The following is a 17,656-nucleotide window of genomic DNA, read 5'->3' as shown; positions in this document are numbered from 1 at the left end:
AGCTCAAAGCAGAGGTAACTTAGCCTGGATCATTCCTTTTTCCTTTTCCTTAGCCTCTGTTTGACATGGCACTTTCAAGATCTGCAGTGTGGTGGCAGTAGTAGCAGTGTGGACATAGAAAAGAATCTGTTTGCTTGAATACTGGTCTGCTTTTCTATTAGATGGTCTGATAGAAAAAATCTAGAGCTCTGTCAGCCTTGCTCTCCTAAGATACTGGTATTGTTGTGCATTCTGTTTTTATAACAAGTATTGCAGAGACAACTGTGGAAGCGCCATGCTAGCTTGTGTTACCTGGTTTATAAAATCCCAGGAAGTCATTTATGGGTGAAAGAGTAATTTCTTTCTAGCTTTTCGTCTAATGTTTAGTGGCCATTCTTCCTTTGTTTAAATTGTAGGGAAAGATGGAGTCCCTGCATCTTTTTGTGTGTAATTTCATGTATCTTTCCTCAGAAGAAGCAATTTTAAGCACAAACCCATGTACAACAGTATAGTTTTAATAGAACCAGCTTCATTTGGGAGCAGACAAATAGACTTGGGTCTTCTTCTGGCACAGGCACAAAATGCTAAGCCATGATGCTGCATTTCTCATCTGGTCTCATTTCTTGTTTGGTTTGCCAATGTGGGAGTTAATCATATAAACACAGAAATATGGGGGATAGGGAGAAATACGTTCTGTGCTGTCCTGTTCGTGTAGCTCTGTTTCTTGCTGGCTTTGTTAATTTATTGCTTACAGCAGTTTAAATGGCAGGGGTGATGGGAAACAGGTGGTGATGGGAAGAGTTAATGTGAGAAGACAGGGAGAAATCACGTTGCTCAGTGGGAAATTGTTCCTCCCAGCATATTTCTGTGCTAGCCCATACAAGTGGGACTCTATAACAGTATCCTGTGATTACACCAGAAGATACAATGGCATTGAATTCAAGTATTAAAAAAGTATATACCCTGTTTTCAGCTAATTCTGGTCTCTGAGATTTTTAGGTGGCAGTCATTCCTCTTGTTGTGTGAGTGCCAGACATTGTGGTGATGAGCTAGGCCTTGTTAGGACCTCGGGTTACTGATACAGAGAGAAATTTTGCATAAAACGAAGAACAGAGCAAACAAGAAATAATAGCTGGTTAAGTTGTCCTGAGATTTGGGAAAGGTGAACCTGCTGGGTAGGTATTCCCTAACAATTTCATTTTGACATTACTAGTCTGCCTTCTCCTTGATGTATCCCCTATTTGTTAAAAGAAAATCATCTGCTCCTCTCGGTTATTTCAAAGCAAAGTCACAAGAATAGCTTGTTCCCACTCTATTCCAAATATAGCTGTTGGCAGCAATTGCTGAGATAAGGGGGAAGGAAAAGGAACTACCAAGGAAGAGGAAAGGCAGGAGGGGGAACAGAGAAAAGGACTGAAAAGGTTGGACAATAGGAAGTAAAGAAAGAGGCATGAATGAGGAGAGAGGTGTAAGAACAAGGACAATATACCACAGCAGAGAAAACAAGTCAAAGATGGAAACAAACTCTTGGAAAACAGGTGGAAGCAGCCCAAATACAGAATGAAAAGGACTGTGCCCACCCTCAGGAGAAGTTGAGTTTTAGCCTTGAAAAGTAACCAAACCTTAAAAAAAAATCGTGTCCAATCTTGACATTCACTCGGATTGTAGGGGTTATAGCATCAGAAAACTTGTGCTAATTCACACTGCTTGAAGATCTGGCCCTAGAAATTTTAAAGCATAACATGTTTCTTATTTTAATTTCTTGGGGATGTTTTTTTTCCTTTAAATTCTCTGCTCCAATGAACTTTGCTGGCAGTTCGTAACAGACAGCCATCCATTGGGTAACTTGGCAGAAAATGAACCTGAACACTTCTCAGGAGTTCAGTCAGGATGGTCTTCTGGTGAGTCTGGAGCATGTAGACATGCCCTTGGGAGCTGAAAATAATGCTGATAAAAACCAAGGAAAAGCCAGAATCACACTCAGACTGACTTACCCAGAGCAAAGAGCTGAAGGTTTTCAAGGCTCAAAGCAGACTGGTTTAAGACCAATGCACAGAGAAATGAGACAAATGGAAACAGGTTCTGAGAAGAGAAGCATAGACAGGGCAAACGCAAACAAGTCCTTGGCAATCTAGAAAACCTGTGGGTAGCTCCAGCTTCCCTGGAGGGGTGGGAAGTTTCTGAGAAACACCCCACGGACCTCTTATCCTCTCAGAAGACTGCTTGGAAAATGGTCCACAGTTTTGCTTTTCCTCTTGGTCTGCTGAAAATACATGCCGTATGTGACCTTATCCCTCAGTGGTACCCAGATCTGAGGGCAGTTTCTTATAAACTGGGTACATTTAGAAAGCCTTCTGACAAGCTTTCAAAGTACTCAAAACACCAGATAATGGGGCCAACAGGAGAACTGGAAATGTGATGCTTGCTACATTCATTTTATTTCAGACCGCCAAGGGAGAAGGTTACTTGCATCATTAAGGGATGTGCTCGTTTCGTCTCTCTCTGGACTGAAGGCCCAGTGCAGCCAGGGGACAAGGCAGTATTTACACAATACACAGAAGATGTGCTAGTGCAGAAAATACAGAGGTAAGTTAAACTAGTTTTGGAAGAAAGAACTGGAGAGCAGAGCTTAGCAGCCAGACTATTGCTATTCAGAAACAAAGTCGTCATTATTTTGAGTCTTGTCACCTGAATGATACGTGTATCCAAGTTGTTTTCCCTATTATAAGAAGCAAATTATTTATTTATGTTTCCTCTAGCAAGCCTCATGCAGAGCTGGTATTTCAGCCTTTCCTCAGGGATGCCCCCTCTGTGGCTTGCTCCCAGCACCTCTCTGGGATGTGTGGTCTTCGTCCTGACACATTTGGGGCAATGGGGGGCCACAGCCTGTGGGGCAGCCATCAGGCAGCCTGGCTGCCCTGGCCGGGATCTCTGACTCAACAGGGTTATGCTTTGGTCTTTCTTTAGGTAGGACGTCTGTGGTCTAAAGCGTTAGGGGTGCTGTTACACGGTGAGACACCAGCAGCACTCAGCCCAGCGCACCGCTTGCTGCTGGGCTGCCGTGTCCTCGCCGGCTCCCGGGAGCGTCTTCCCCCAGGAGAGGGCAGTGGAGCCCGCACAGGCTCCCCGCTCCCCTCCCGCCGGCTGCGGGAACATCCTTTCCCTCGGCTGTTGGCTGAGGAACGAGTGGGGTGAGCAGAGTTAGGACTATGGATTTAGTAGACACGTTAGAAACGGTGTACAGGAGTAGGCAGGAAATGTTCTGAATATTTAATAACGAGAATAGGTTTTGCATATTTAATAACAAGGATAGGTTTTGGGGAAACTAGTTTGTTGTTACTTTTATTTGACTGGAAGTTTTCTCTGTCACACATACTTGTTTACAGCCACACAAACTTAAACTAGTAACTTGCTGATTCCACGTGGGTTTGTTGAATTCCTATAGCCCGAATTAGAAAATGTTATTGACATTTAAATAACCCTTTGGGATGCTGCTAAGGCACTCCAGAGCCAAATCCTCACAATAAAGTCATTTACTTATTTCAAATTTACAGGCATTCATCCCAAAACAACAAGCAGACTTGGCTGAAAACCGCAGAGTGTGGTTTCAAGGTAGTGTAATTAAGGGCAGACTGGGATGCCTTCTCCTCTACTCTTTAACCACCCCCTTCCCCTAGCATGCCAGCAGTCAGGCAGCTGCTTTCTGTAGGTTCACGTTTGCAGCAGGTTTCCCTGGCTGGGGACCAGGTTTCAGTGTCTGGCCAGTACAGGCTGAGAGCCTGTATCAGGCCTGCGAGGGGTGGGCAGGGTAGATTTAAGGGAAGTGGCTTTTGCCTGCAGCCTGGGAATGCAGCAGACACCCCTGGCAGAACAAAAGGTATCAAACCAACATTTCTTCCTGTGAGGACATGACACATCTCTCTATCTCCAGTGAAAAAAGGGGCAAATTTAGGACACTCTGAAATCCAGCTATGGAGGGAAGCTCTTTTTTTTCTACTTTTTTTTTTTTTAATAGAATAAAACAAAACAAACAAAACCCTCCCCCCCAAAAAAAAAAAAAAATCCAAACCAAAAACCACAGCAACCCCAACCAGAATCTAGCCCAGATGTAGGACAGACATCCCTTGCTGTTGTTAGAGGACAGGGTCACTCACCTCCTATCCAGGAACAAGTCCCTGCTCCCAGCCAAGTCCCCACTCTCCAGGGCACCTGCTGAGGTGGGGCCACCTTAATGTTCCCAAAAGCATCAGGGTGCACAGTAGAAGTTGCAGGGTGCATTTGCCAAGCAAGCCTACTAGCATTGCTGCTGTCAACAGGTGAGGTCAGTTCAGTTTTGCTACAAAAACATAGTAGCCCCCTGGAGAGATGACTCAAATGTGTGATGTTGAGCTGGTTAAAAAATGTGTGATGTTGAGCTGGTTAAACGGTGCTGCTAGCTCCACAGATGCTGAGCTGCCTTTTCTTCCTCAGCCACTCTCAAGCTCAGGTATGGAGGCAGGGACAATTTTATTAATACATCTCCTGTCTCAGGTACTTGTGGTACAGAATGATGGCTGGAAAATATACCTAGTGACACGTCAGCTAGCACCTTCTTAAAAGAGCAAATACAATAAATCCAAAGGGAGCTGGCGAAGAAGTTGGGAATAAAAAGTTCTTCCCTTCAGCTCTGAACCCTCCTCAGTCAGCGCTACATCCAATCAGACATGTCACGCACATAAGAGACACAGTTCCTCTCTTGGTGTGAGTGGGGCTTTGGCAATTTACACCAGCAATCCGTCCATCACATGAAACCACGTGGTTTATATGAACCACAGGAATCAGTAGGATTTTTTGCATGTAAGGCTCATTGACGTCAGTGCGAGTTGGACAGTCTAACCCTGGGAGTGTGGTATAATCAGCCAAATGGGGATCAAAGGCACAAAGCACATGCAAAACACTACAGCAAGAATATCTGAAAAGGGACCAGAAACATTTGAGTTTCATCTGTCAACATCTTCCTGAAGACCAAGCATTAACCACGTTTCCATGTTGCCCTGCACCAGATCCTGCTGCCACTCAGACAAAGCTCCCATTGAGAGAAGTCGAGTGACTTGACTGTCAGTGTAAAAGCTGGAAATCAGACACAATTTACCCCATTCTTGAGAAGGCTTTTAAAATTAACCTACAAAGTCAGCTAACAGTAGTATTCCTTAGGTGAAGTTAGCCTGGAGGCATGTTAAATTTGTGTCAGTCCTTCAGTGAATCCTTCTCCATAGAGAAAGAACATTGAATTCAACAAGTTTGAATTGAGACATGGGGAGGATAAGGTGGGATGTGAAAAACCTTGGTGGTTCTTTCTCCTGTGTGCATTATGATTTAGTGTCCTCAGTGGGCAGTGAGTATTTACCAAAAATAGAGGAAGATGTTGTAGAGTATCTCTAAAACCTGTATCTCATACATCTGTGACACTTTGCAGTAAGGAGGATACTTAGTTACCTGCTTCTCAAATTCATGTAAAGTAACTTGCCCCACTGCACAACAGATTCCGATATTTTGTTCTTTCATAGTAGCGATTAGACCAATTATATCTCAGCTGCAATGGAAAGATACAATACAATTGCTCCTACTTTTCAGTCAAATTTCCCAGTACCTGTCTCTCTCTGTCTCTCTGTCACAATTTAACTTTTAAATTGAGATGGGTTTTTCAACTAAAATATCTAGAATCCTACTGAAATTGAACACAAGCTTTCTTTCAGCTAAATCTCACATGCCAAACTGTACTGGCTGTATATGAAGTGCTGGAAAGGGCTGGTAACAGATTTAAAAACAACTAAGTATTATAAATTTACTCATTACTGTGAACACTCCCCTGAACACTCTTAAAGGAAAATACCTAGATTTATGCCTACCATTCCATTGCAAATATGATAAATGCCCCTAAAACCTTTACTTTTTCAGGCACACTCCTGTTCATCCTGGGTTCTGAAGTGATCAAACAAGTAGTGAACCCAGAGCATCACCAAAGGGAGTGAAACAGAAATGGAGGAAGTGAGACAGCCCTTCCCAGATGAGGTGTGATGTGTTGCATGGAGAAAGAAGAGCCTGGGAGACAGATGCCTGTGACAGCTTTTGGGAGCCAAGGCAGAGGTAAGTACAGGTGCGGTATGGACACCCGAGCATGCCATGCTTCTGTGACACATGTACTAAAACCTGTACATAATGATATCTGCAGGTAAAAATGGAAGTGAGGAAGTTTTAGCCTTCCTCTGTATCCTCTGGCTTGTTGTTTTGGGACAGGAGTGAGCTTTTGCAGCATCTCTCATACGTTGCCCTGTCTTGCTGCTGCTTGGGTTGTCAATGGGTTCTTCCCCGCAGAGGGAAAGGGCCTTGCATGCTACAGGCCACAGGGGAGGGTTGCTTTCCTAGATGCAGGAAAAAACAGCCACGAGATGAAATATTCCTAAGTAATGAGATTAGCAATGTGAACATAGCATGGAATACAGCTTTCAAAAAGAATTACATCTGACACCCCCATCAGCAAAAAGATGCAGGGGCTGCAAGCTCTGAGCTTGGGAACAGCATCTGAAAGATTGGCTTCTCCTGGGAAGAGAGGCACAAGGGAGGTTATTTTTAGTACTTTGGGGAAAAAAAAGAAAAAGAAAATCTGCTAGAATTTAAGCACTCTTTGGTTTGATACCCTTGTTATGGAGGAGATCACAGGGACAGAAAAGCAAAAGCAGGAGTGGAAGTGGCACTGAGGATGGGGCCTCGGGAAGTGGGATGCGGCAGTGGAAGCAAGAAGCTGGTTCGAGTAGGGGGGGAGCGGTGGGGATGGGACGGGGGAAGGGGAGGGGTGACCCCCTCCCGCCGCCCTCTCCGTCCCGTCCCCGGTTGCGGCCGCCGGTACAATAACAACCCGCCTGCTCCGCCGTCGGTTCCGCTTTAGCGACGGTATATATAGATCAGACACTTTCCAAAAAAAGCAGCGACGCGCTCGCTCTGCTCGGCGCCTCTTTCCACTCGTAATTCAGAAAAGAAAAAAGAAAAAGAAGAAAAAAATTTTTTTTTATTTATTTTTTTTTAAGAAAGGAGAAGCCGGATTCCGTAAATGCGGCTGTTTTCTGACCCGCCGCCGTTTTGTGGTTACGGGCTGCTGAGAAAGTGAGCGAGGTCCGGCGGGGCGGCCCCGGGACCTCCTCTGCTTTTCCGAGCTTTTTAAAATTTTCCGGAACGAGCCCTAAAAAGGGCAGGCGGGGCGGGGCCGGATCCTCGCCTTTTTAGGACAAGGGCTCCGCCACCGGAATACCCCCCTGGGCGGCGGCGGGGCGCGGCGGGGGCTGCGCGAGGCCGGGGCGGGTCGGGGCCGCCCCCGCGGGGTGCGGAGCGCGGGGAGGGGGGAGGCCCGGAGGGGGGATCGGGGCGGGCGCGGGGCGGCGGGTCCCGCACGCTGGCGCCCACGTGACCGCCGGGCCCCGTTCCTCAGTCCTTATATGGGCAGTGACGTCCCGGGCATTCAGGGGGCCCCCATAAATACTTACCGCCAGACGTGTCCTCCAGCGCGAGCTGCGGCGGGAGCGCGGCTCTCCCGGGGCACCGGCACCGCCGCGACGGGGCGGCCGCCCGCCCGCCCCCCTGCACATGCCTCCCCGTGCCCGTTCCCCGCCGTTCCCCCGCGCCGGTAGTGGGAGGTAGGGGGGGAATCGCCCCCTCCCTCCTCGCTGCTCACTTGCCCGCCCCGAGCGCGCACCGCCGGCCGGGAGCGCTGCTCCCCCCGGCCGCCCCGCTGCCCCCATGATGACCGCCAAGGCGGTGGACAAGATCCCGGTGACCCTCGGCGGGTTTGTGCACCAGCTCCCCGAGGGTATTTACCCCGCGGATGACATCTCCGCCGCGCTGCCAACTTCGGTCGCGATCTTCCCCAATGCCGACCTGGCAGGGCCGTTTGACCAGATGAGCGGTGTGGCAGGAGGTAAGCGGAGCCCGCGCAGGTGCGGGCAGGGCCGCCCGAGGAGGGCGGCAGAACCCCGGGGAGGCGGGTGGAAGGGGGGCGGAGTGGGACGGAGGGTCGCGGCCCCCTGGGGCTCGCCTGCCGCCCTCTGGGGTCCCCGGCGCCCCTCGCGGCAGCCCGGTCTTCGTACCCGGCTCGGGAGAAAAGTTGGGGCCAGTGCGGAGCCCCCGCAGCCGGGGCGCAACATGTGAGCGCGGCAGCTCCGCGCCCGGCCGGGCGACCGAGACCGGTGCCGGACCGCCCGGCGGGTGCGGCGAGGAGGACTGACCGGCTCCTTGCCCCCCCCCTCCCCAGACGGCATGATCAACGTGGACATGGGCGACAAGCGGGCCCTGGACCTGCCCTACGGCGGCGGCTTCGCGCCCAGTGCCCCGGCCTCCCGCAACCAGACCTTCACCTATATGGGCAAATTCTCCATCGACCCGCAGTACCCCGGCGCCGGCTGCTACCCCGAGGGCATCATCAACATCGTGAGCGCGGGGATCCTGCAGGGGGTCAGCACGCCCTCCTCCGCCGCCTCCTCCGCCGTCTCCTCCGCCTCTTCCTCGGCCACCGCCGCCTCCGCCGCCTCCCCCAACCCGCTGGCCGGGGCCCTGGGCTGCACCATGGCGCAGGGCCAGCCGGCCGACCTGGAACACCTCTACTCGCCGCCGCCACCACCCTACTCGGGCTGCGGCGACCTGTACCCGCAGGACCCCTCCTCGGCCTTCCTGCCCGCCGCCGGCGGCGGCGCGCTGCCGTTCCCCCCGCCGCCCTCCTACCCCTCCCCGAAGGCGGCGGCGGCCGACGGCGGGCTCTTCACCATGATCCCCGAGTACGGCGGCTTCTTCCCGCCGCCCCAGTGCCAGCGGGAGCTGCACGCCGGCCCCGACCGCAAGCCCTTCCCCTGCCCTCTCGACTCGCTCCGCGTCCCGCCGCCCCTCACGCCGCTCTCCACCATCCGCAACTTCACCATGGGGGCACCCCCGGCGGGCGCCGCCCCCGGCACCGCTCCCGGCGGGGGCGGCGGAGGCGAGGGCGCGGGCGCCCGGCTCCCCGCCGGCGCCTACAGCCCGCACCACCTGCCGCTGCGGCCCATCCTGCGGCCCCGCAAGTACCCCAACCGGCCCAGCAAGACGCCGGTCCACGAGCGGCCCTACCCCTGCCCTGCCGAGGGCTGCGACCGCCGCTTCTCCCGATCCGACGAGCTCACCCGGCACATCCGCATCCACACGGGCCACAAGCCCTTCCAGTGCCGCATCTGCATGCGGAACTTCAGCCGCAGCGACCACCTCACCACCCACATCCGCACGCACACCGGCGAGAAGCCCTTCGCCTGCGACTTCTGCGGCAGGAAGTTCGCCCGCTCCGACGAGAGGAAGCGGCACACCAAGATCCACCTGCGCCAGAAGGAGCGGAAAGGAGCCGCCGCCGCCGGCGGGTGCCCGCAGCCCGGTGGCGGGAGCGGCGCCGCCTTGACCCCTTGCGCGGCGCGGACGCGGACGCCCTGAGGGCGCGCAGGACCCAGCGCGGAAACGCCGAGCGCGGCGGGGCGCGGAGCCTGGCGGGGCGCCGTGAGCACCTGCGGCGCCGCGGGGCCTCCCGGGCCGGGCCGGCGGGTGTACATAGGGGCTGCGGCGGGAGGATGGATGGATGCATGCAGTGCCGTCGTGGTGAGGTGTCCTTGGTGCCTTGTGTGGTGTTGAGCCCGGTCCCCTGTCTGCATGTGGGGGGTGCCTTACCGATCCGCTCCGACGACAGCGGCGACACCGAGGCCGGGAAGTTTTCCCTCCCTAGTTTTCGTATGGCTGTACATTTCTGCCTATTAATATCGGGATTTTTTTTTTTTTTTAGAGACTATATTTTTGTACGCACTGGTTTGGGGTTTTGGTTTGGTTTGTTTTTTGTTTTGTTTTCTTTTTGGTAACTTAAAAGTGTTACGTTTGTAGTAGGACTTGGGACGGGATGTAAATACTTTGGCTGGAAGCGACGCCCGTTGTCCGCCGGGAGCTGGCGCGCAGCAGGTGACACGAATAATGCACAACCACTAACGGGAGCTGGAAGGACAGCGGGTTTCTTTCCGGCCACTGTAAATAAACTTTTCGACAGTAAGGTCGGCGCTTACAACGTTTATAAAAGACGACAAATAAATCTCTTAATTATGCTAGATTGACACCTTTATTTCCGTAGGTTGCCTGGCCCGGCCCGGGGGAGGGGATGCTCTCCGCCCATCCCCAGGGCCCCGGCGCGGGGGGATGCGGGGCAGCCCGAGCCGGGCGCAGCTCACCGCCTCGGCGCGGAAAACCAGCGGCCCCGGCGTGCAAACACTGGCTCTCAGACGCGGGGATTTCCCTCGGAGACGAGAGACGGGCTAATATTAACCGGGGAGTGGGGTGGGTTTTTTTGACTCACTTTCTGTTTTGTTCCGCGGTTACGATTCGCCCCAGGCAACCTCCCCGAGTGGGCACCTCCGGAACAGCAGGTACCGCCGCCCCGACGGCCGCCGCGCGGGGAAAGTGGCTGCACGGAGCTGCGCGGGCGGCACCGGGCCCGTGCCCGGGGGTTCCGCGGGGGCCGGGGGCGGCGGCAGCGCTCACCCCCACCGCACCGCTGGGCTTTTTCTGCTGAACCCATCTGGCCGCAACATCGCGCTTCTTTTTCTCTCTTATTTTTTTCATTTTTCCTTTTTTTTTTTAGCTATTTTTATTATTGTTTTTGAAGATGGCATCCCGGCCTGGCCCCGTAGGGCCCACCTCCGGGCCCTGCCGTCCGTGCAGGGCCGTACCGGCCCAGCGGGCTCGCCCCGCTGCCGCGGAGATCCCTGGTACGGCACGGCCCGCACCGCCAGCACCGGAGGGAGCGGCGACAAAGCCCTTTCCCAGCTGCTCCCAGGCTCTGCTTGCCCCGCTGCCGCGTCTCACTGTGCAAAGCCCCGGTGGCACCTGCCTTCCCTGTTTGAAAAGCACTGCTTCCCTGTTCTCCTGGAACTGGCACTGGCTTTTGGAGCTGCTGCTATTTGCTTGGGAAGGGTGGTCATCGATAGCCTAAGCGAGATGCCTGGTTTTGAATCAAGACGTGTAGCTGGCTTCCAAAGCCAGGCATGGACCAGCCTGTGTGGGATGAAGAAGCCAAGGAGCAAGGCCAGCTGCAGAGCCACCACACTCACCTTAGCAGCACAAGTAAGCCTTTGCCTCCCCTGCTGTGTCTGTCGATGGGCTGCAGCTTCACCACCCCTGGGCTCCTGACCCCAAAAAGAGGCCATGGTCTGCTGCTGGAGGGATGTCACACAGGAATGCAACCCCATGGGAGCCATGGCCTCCTTGGTCAGCATTGGTGGGCTGCAGTACAGAGAGGTGGACAGGGATCCACTGCTCCCAGCTTGCTGGGCTCCTGGAGGTACTGCCATGGCCTCAGCAAACTGAGGCTCAGTCACAGCCAGAGCGTTGTGAACCAAACTGGGATCTCAGCTACCCAAGAACACAATCCGAGGCTCTGCTTGCAAACTCCAAACTACTGTCTGCAGCCATGCTACAAGATTAAAACCCCAGTCAAAAGCAAAACAAGACAACACAGAAACCATAAACAAACTGAATTAAGAAAACTGCTGTTGACTAGCACACAGCTACAAGAAAACCTGATATTGTGTGCTAGTGTGAGCAGCCTTACACCCGTGCCTTTGCCTTGCAGCAACAGCCAGCTTCAGAAGTGGTCCTACTGCATGTGCCTGGATTTGTCCACAGGGTGCTGGGGGAAGATTTGGGCTGAGCTCAACCCAGCCTTGAGCATCACCAGTAGCGCCATTTGGACTGTTCAGCAAAAGAAACTTGTGCTCTGTGTTGTACTCGGTTCAAGACTGTGGTATGTGTAAAGGAAAGTAATGACTGGTCAGTGGTGAGATATCCTGAATTTATTCTATAATTCAGCAATAACAGTAATTTTGCTGTTGTGAAAACACAATAACCAGACTGCAGAGAGAAGGAACGGCATTACAGACTTAAACCTTCTGCTTACAGATATCCAGAACATATGACGCAGTTTCAATTACTGAATAAGCAAGAAATTACACAAGGAGGCTTTTCTTCAATGCATCTCAGGTTTTCTTTGCTACTTTTCCCAGCTTTAATACTTTGATGCTAACACATTTATTAAAAAGGTTTTGCCACGATTAACAGCACTCTGCAGTGTAAGGGACCGTGCTGTCCTCTATGGAAAGATGCATTAAAGTCCTGTCCCATTCAATATCTCAACTTGGCTTCACAGGTGGAGAAAAACAATTTAAAACAAAGCAGAAGGACCTAAGGGAGGACAGAGCAGACGAGATAAAAAAATGCTGTTTGTCGCAGTTTGTTTTTCCAGTACAGCTGTTTGCATGCACCACACTATCTATGTGGACTTCTGAAAAAGCATGATGGTCTTCATTAGCCTCGGAGGGAGTTATAAACAGCCTGTGACACAGGGAGGCATTGCCTTATAGTTAATGACTACGTTCGATAGGGAATCGTTGCACATTAACTAAGGCTAAGCCACAGGGGAATGCTCGGAAAAACAGGTAAGCCAGCTGCAGAAATATCAGGCACTTTGAAGTGCTGTAAGAGTAAATGGAAATTGCTTGAAAGAAATTCCACCAATTTTTCCTTGCAAAAGAATTAATTTGTGCATGCATAACGCTGACTGTATTTTACATTCATTCTTTCGCAGGCCAGAAAAAAAAACAACAACCCCCCCAAAAAAAGGCAATGCTGTATCAGAATAATTTAAAAATTCACACATGCAAGCCACTGTACAGGAAAAACAAGTCTGCTTTTATAATTGCATAAAGAAAAATAAAAGTCCATTGTGGAACAATTTCTGGAGCGGGTTGGTACATCACTTGGGAGGTTGGTAAGTCGTTTTTTTTAAATTTAGATAAACACATCTTGACCAAGAGGGGCAAGGCTGCCCTAGCCTGGGTTTGTGGTTTCAAGTGTGCGTTAGGACAAAGAGGCACGAGGTCCGTCCCTGCGGGACAGACCGAGTATTTCACCTACAGAAAGTTTTTCCCTTCTTAGAAAGATCGTATCCCCTGCTGTAGACAAATTTCACCCCCAGGCTGCTCCCACCACAGCAAGGTGAATTTCACAGGGTCTCGTCTACGCTACGTTTATTTAAAAGTGTTATGAAAAAGTAGTCTTTATAAATAGTATATAAAGAGGGAAACCACAAGGCTTCAAAAGCCCCAAGCGTTCATTTGTCTGTATAAAAACAACAGACCATGCTTTAAAGAGAAGACATCAGGTCAATCCGTATCTGTACCTAGGATATGCGCGCCACTATATATATAGGGTTTGCAAGTATGTAATGTTTATAGAGTAGCTTCCACAAGACAACAGTGGATAGTTGTTTTTTTCTCTTAAGATGCCCAGTTTCTGCTGCCCTCCACTGCTGCGTGAGAGGTCCCGAGCGAGGTTAATTAGCAGCTGACTAGTCTTCTCCTAGCTGAAGGGAAGATGCATAGACGTACTCTGTAGTTCTTGGTTGCAATAGCAAGATCTTACACACAATGATTTAAGAAACTATTAAAGTAATTCTGAACCTGACAGTGTCCCTTCGGAGCAGGGATTCCTTTAACTACAGCCCTGGGGATCCTTGGCATTTACTGGAGAAGCACGTCCTGGCTCAGGCGTTGTTCTGGGTTTGTTTCTTGTTAGCAGTGTAAGGTTCTTGCTGAGACTCACACTGGAGACTGAGTCCCCAAAGGCTGCAGCCAGACCAGCCGCCTGCCCAGGCTGGGTGGGCACGCTCCACTGGCCCACTGGTACCAGCTGGCTCTGGCAGTGGGAGCCCCACTGGGGAGAGCTGGGGTGTCCCATGACAATTCTTATTGCGTTTGCTCTCCCTGCCGGAGCCTGATCCCTCTCGCTGACATGCGGCCCTAACTATTTACACAGGATGCTGGATTATTTCCCCCCAGCCATTCCACTGAGCAAAGTTTAACTGTGCTGCTCCTCCACATCAGCACAAAGGAGATAAAACAGACTGTCGCTTTTATTGCCCCAGATTCATAAAGCCGGGCAGGCCCGTGGAAAAGGACAGCTTGGAGTCACGGCGCTCCTGGGGGACCCCAGCCCGTACCCGCCGCCCCGGGACGCTGGGCAAGGCGCAGCAGTGGTTCCGGCGGTGCTGCCCGCCGGGGCTGGGGCAGCTCCGGCAGGCTGGTCCGTGAGGCGAGGCCGGGGGAGAAGGCAGCCAGGCGGGGGCAGCGGGCTCCCGCCAACCGTCCGATCGGTCCCACGGGCCGCCGCCGGCCGCGGGCTGCTGCCGCCTCAGAGGCAGACGCGGGGCCCGGGGTAGGGCTCGCCCCCGCACCAGAAATCGGCGGCCTGCGGGGTCTCCATCAGCCAGACCTCCCGCGGCAGCCCGGGCGGCTCGGCGCCCGCCGGCGGCCCCTCCAGCAGGCGGTAGTAGTGGCAGTCCCGGCCGTGTTGGGGGTCGTAGGGCGGCGCCAGGATGTCAAGGAAGGCGGCGGGCCCGTCCACGGCGTCGATCTGGTGGAGGTTGTCGGTGTGCGGCGACAGCAGGCAGGGCGGGGAGGCCGGCGTGTAGTGCTGGCGGGAGCGGAACAGGGCGCGGTGGCAGGGCCCGCCGGCGGCGGCGGGCGGCGGGGCGGCGGCGGCGGGGGGCAGCGTGTCCATGCAGGCGATGCGCAGCGTGCCGTACAGCACCTTCAGCATGCCGTTCATGCCCGGGTGGTCGTGCAGCGGGATGCAGGCGCCGCTCCGCAGCAGGAACACGCCCATGCTGAAGCTCTCCGTCTCGCAGATGTGCATGTAGCTGACGGGCGGCACGACGCCGGCCCACGGCAGCCCCCCGCCCGACGCCGCCGCCGCTGCCGACGGCCCCCGCGGCGCCAGGTGCAAGTCCTCGGCGCGCACCTCGTCCAGCAGCTGCTGCAGCTTGTGCAGGTTCTCCCCGAAGGCCGGGCCCGCCGGGCTGCGGAAGGTGATCCGCGCCTGCCGCGCCACCCGCTGGATCAGGGAGGCCATGTTGTCCCGGGGCATGGCGGCGCCCGGCCCGGCCCGGCCGCGCCAGGCGGGACCCGCCCCGAGCCCGCCTCCTGCCGCCGCCCCGCCGCGCAGGCGCCCCCGCCGCCGTGCACCACGGGACTCGTAGTCCGGCCCGCGGCCGCCGCCGCTCCCCCGCGCCCCGCCGCCGCCCGCAGCCCCCGCCGCTCCTCAGGGCCTGGCGGGGGCGCGGAGCCGGCAGTGGCGGGGCGGCTGGGCGGCGCGAAGCCGGGGCCGCGGGCTGTGGGAGCGGTGGCGGAGCGGGTAGGAGGACTACGGCTCCCAGCAGGGCGGGCGGAGGTGAGCGGCTGCCGGGGCTGCGCCCGCGGGGCGGGGGCCGGGCGGGCTCCGGAGCTGTGCGGCGGGAGCGCTGCGGCCGCCATCTTAGCGCGGCGGGGGGCGAGGCGGGGCGGGAGGAGGCAGCGGGGCCCTCGCCTCAGGGCCTGTGGGGCTCGGGCACAGGCCGGGGGCCGGGAGGCCGCGGTGCTGAACCGAGCGGCCGTGGCGCGTATCTTCTCCCGTGTAGCTGTGGGAGGCGTGAGGAGAAGGCGCAGGAGGAGTTTAGAACTTGGCCGTGTAGAACTGAGCACGGTAGAGCATGTGCAGTGTCACGGGCTACGTAGACAGTGTATTCTTGGTCACCAGTTGCTGGTTACAGCTAAGGCAGCTTGTCAAATTGATCAGACTTAAACTTTTTTTCTGAGAGACTCGGTCTCTCTCCCACTGCACTGGATGGAGGTTCTGCGGTACGGCACCTGCTGCCCTTGGTGTGTCTCCTTATCGTGGCTTTTGGGCGTGATTGTGTCTGAATTAATTATCTGTAACCACAGATGAACATTGGACGAGCACATCGAGTTCCAGGCGCTGGTCCTTGGAGAATCCACCTGCGACCGAAAGGATGGATAATCTTTTGGCTCAGCTACAGCCTGGTGGAGCCTGCGAGGGGTTGGTTGAGGCTGATGTACAGAAAGGGTACAGCATTTATTCTGCCAGGGCATTCTACACAATGCTTTACTTCATTTGTATACCTGTGGTGAAGATCCTGTTACCTTCTCTCTAATCTGTGATGTAGCAGAACGTGCCTAGAAAATACCGTGGGTTTTGAAGCCAGAAATTAACCTGTTAGCACTGGTATTTGTTAAACAAGGTTAGGTTCTGCTCACAAAAATATACTGGTTCATAGCACCTTGAGTTCAATTATTTAAGCAGGTGTTCAGCACCTGAGTGCCACAGTAGATCTAGGCCCAGCTGGTTAGGATTCTGAGAAACAGCTGAATGAGCTCAGTAAAACAGGACTCCAGTGGTGGCAGGCCACCAAGTTCAAAAAAATAATTTAAAAGTGAAGTAAAACCAGTGTGTTTTCCTGATTAAAGGCAAACCCAAGACTTAAGATATGCAGTAAGCTTAAGTGAGATACATGTAGCCTCATAGTATTCTTACATATTGTACATGAATCAGAAATAGATGTGGCAGGCAGGTGATGGCCCAGCAGAGGACAAAGTATTGATAATGTAAACAAAGTCTGGTGAGTTGAATTTCTCTTCCCAAACCTGTTTCACTCATTTAGTAAACAAGTGTAGTGGCATTATTGTTTCCTCTTCATAGAGGAGGATACTAATTCAAGTTGCTGCTTTTGAGTTCTACCTGAAGCTATAAAACATGGCAGTCTTCAGCTGTTTTCATGTTCACAGTCCAATGTTTTAAGTAATTTCTCTCTCCAGTGCCAGTGTTGGGAACACAGGGTGAGGAACAGGTGAGCATTTCTATGCCTGGCAGGAACAGGGCTGCCTGGCAGGATGCTAAGGATGAGGGGGCAGGTGGCTGGAGTTTGGGGGTAGTCTTTAGTGGCCTGTGAACCTTTCTGTGTTGGAGACACAGCTGTGTTGATTGGCAACTGGCATTTTTTCAGAAGCCAAGCGATTTGAAAGGTACCATGTTCAGTGTGCTCTTCCATTCTGTCCTGTTCTGCAGGGGCAGTCAAATTATGGAGGTATAGACTGGAATCTTTTGGTAGTTATCAGTGATAATGATAAATTATCTCTCTTTTGGCTTAAGCTATCCATTTGTGCCCTGTCTTAGCTGTGCTTGGAAGTGATTGCTAGAATGCCTACTTTTGGACACGCTGGTTCTTTCTCTATGCAGCACAAAAATTAGCCATTTTATGGAAAGAGAAATGCTTGGTATTGGTAGGTGATTGTGCACTTGCAGAAATATGCAGCTGTAAAAAAAATCAGCTTGGAAAACCAGGATCCTGAGTTCTAATCTCAGCCTGATCTTGACTTGCTGGATGATACTTGGTGAGTTACTTGACCCTTTAGTGCTTTTCACTCTGTAAAGCACGAATCACATGTCCTGTGTACAAGGATGTTTATTAAGATGTTGAGAACATCTTTATGTGAACATTTGCAGTGCTGTGTTATGTTGGTGATTAGGTTTGTATTTTGCATAATTGGTCACCTTATGATCCTCAATGTTTTTAACTACTCAGTTGAGTTCCATTTCTTACAGATACAGACAAAAATATGTCCTTAGCACTTAATGTTCCAGTTAAATGATATATCACACCCACATTTTTCAATGCAGTGATATTAATTTTAAAGAACCCAACAACAACAAAAAAAAGCCTCAGAAGAAAAGCAAGCTGTCCAGCCAACTGACTGTTAAATTGACA

The 17,656-nt window shown here is 52.9% G+C and overlaps 2 protein-coding genes across 4 annotated transcripts; one reads left to right on the top strand and one right to left on the bottom strand.

The window, feature by feature from the left end:
• The first annotated feature begins 2,483 nt into the window (after positions 1–2,483).
• EGR2 (early growth response 2) lies at positions 2,484–10,059 on the top strand. 3 transcript variants are annotated; one of them, XM_051619976.1, is made up of 5 exons: positions 2,484–2,565; positions 3,534–3,591; positions 5,917–6,105; positions 7,810–7,927; positions 8,261–10,059. In XM_051619976.1, the coding sequence occupies exons 4-5, from the start codon at positions 7,909–7,911 to the stop codon at positions 9,454–9,456; spliced, it is 1,215 nt and encodes a 404-aa protein (XP_051475936.1). In that variant the 5' UTR covers positions 2,484–2,565; positions 3,534–3,591; positions 5,917–6,105; positions 7,810–7,908; the 3' UTR covers positions 9,457–10,059. The 3 variants fall into 3 exon arrangements, with proteins under 3 accessions (XP_051475936.1, XP_051475937.1, XP_051475935.1); XM_051619977.1 differs by lacking the exon at positions 3,534–3,591 and having other exon boundaries at positions 2,537–2,565; XM_051619975.1 differs by lacking the exons at positions 2,484–2,565; positions 3,534–3,591; positions 5,917–6,105 and having other exon boundaries at positions 7,750–7,927.
• Positions 10,060–11,837: 1,778 nt separating this feature from the next.
• Positions 11,838–14,997, bottom strand: ADO (2-aminoethanethiol dioxygenase). Its single transcript, XM_051619451.1, has one exon. The coding sequence runs from the start codon at positions 14,980–14,982 to the stop codon at positions 14,248–14,250; it is 735 nt and encodes a 244-aa protein (XP_051475411.1). The 5' UTR covers positions 14,983–14,997; the 3' UTR covers positions 11,838–14,247.
• Positions 14,998–17,656: the final 2,659 nt, after the last annotated feature.

This window comes from Apus apus, chromosome 4 (assembly GCF_020740795.1).
Source record: "Apus apus isolate bApuApu2 chromosome 4, bApuApu2.pri.cur, whole genome shotgun sequence".
NCBI lineage: Eukaryota > Metazoa > Chordata > Aves > Apodiformes > Apodidae > Apus > Apus apus.
This window is presented reverse-complemented; position numbering and strand designations above follow the sequence as displayed.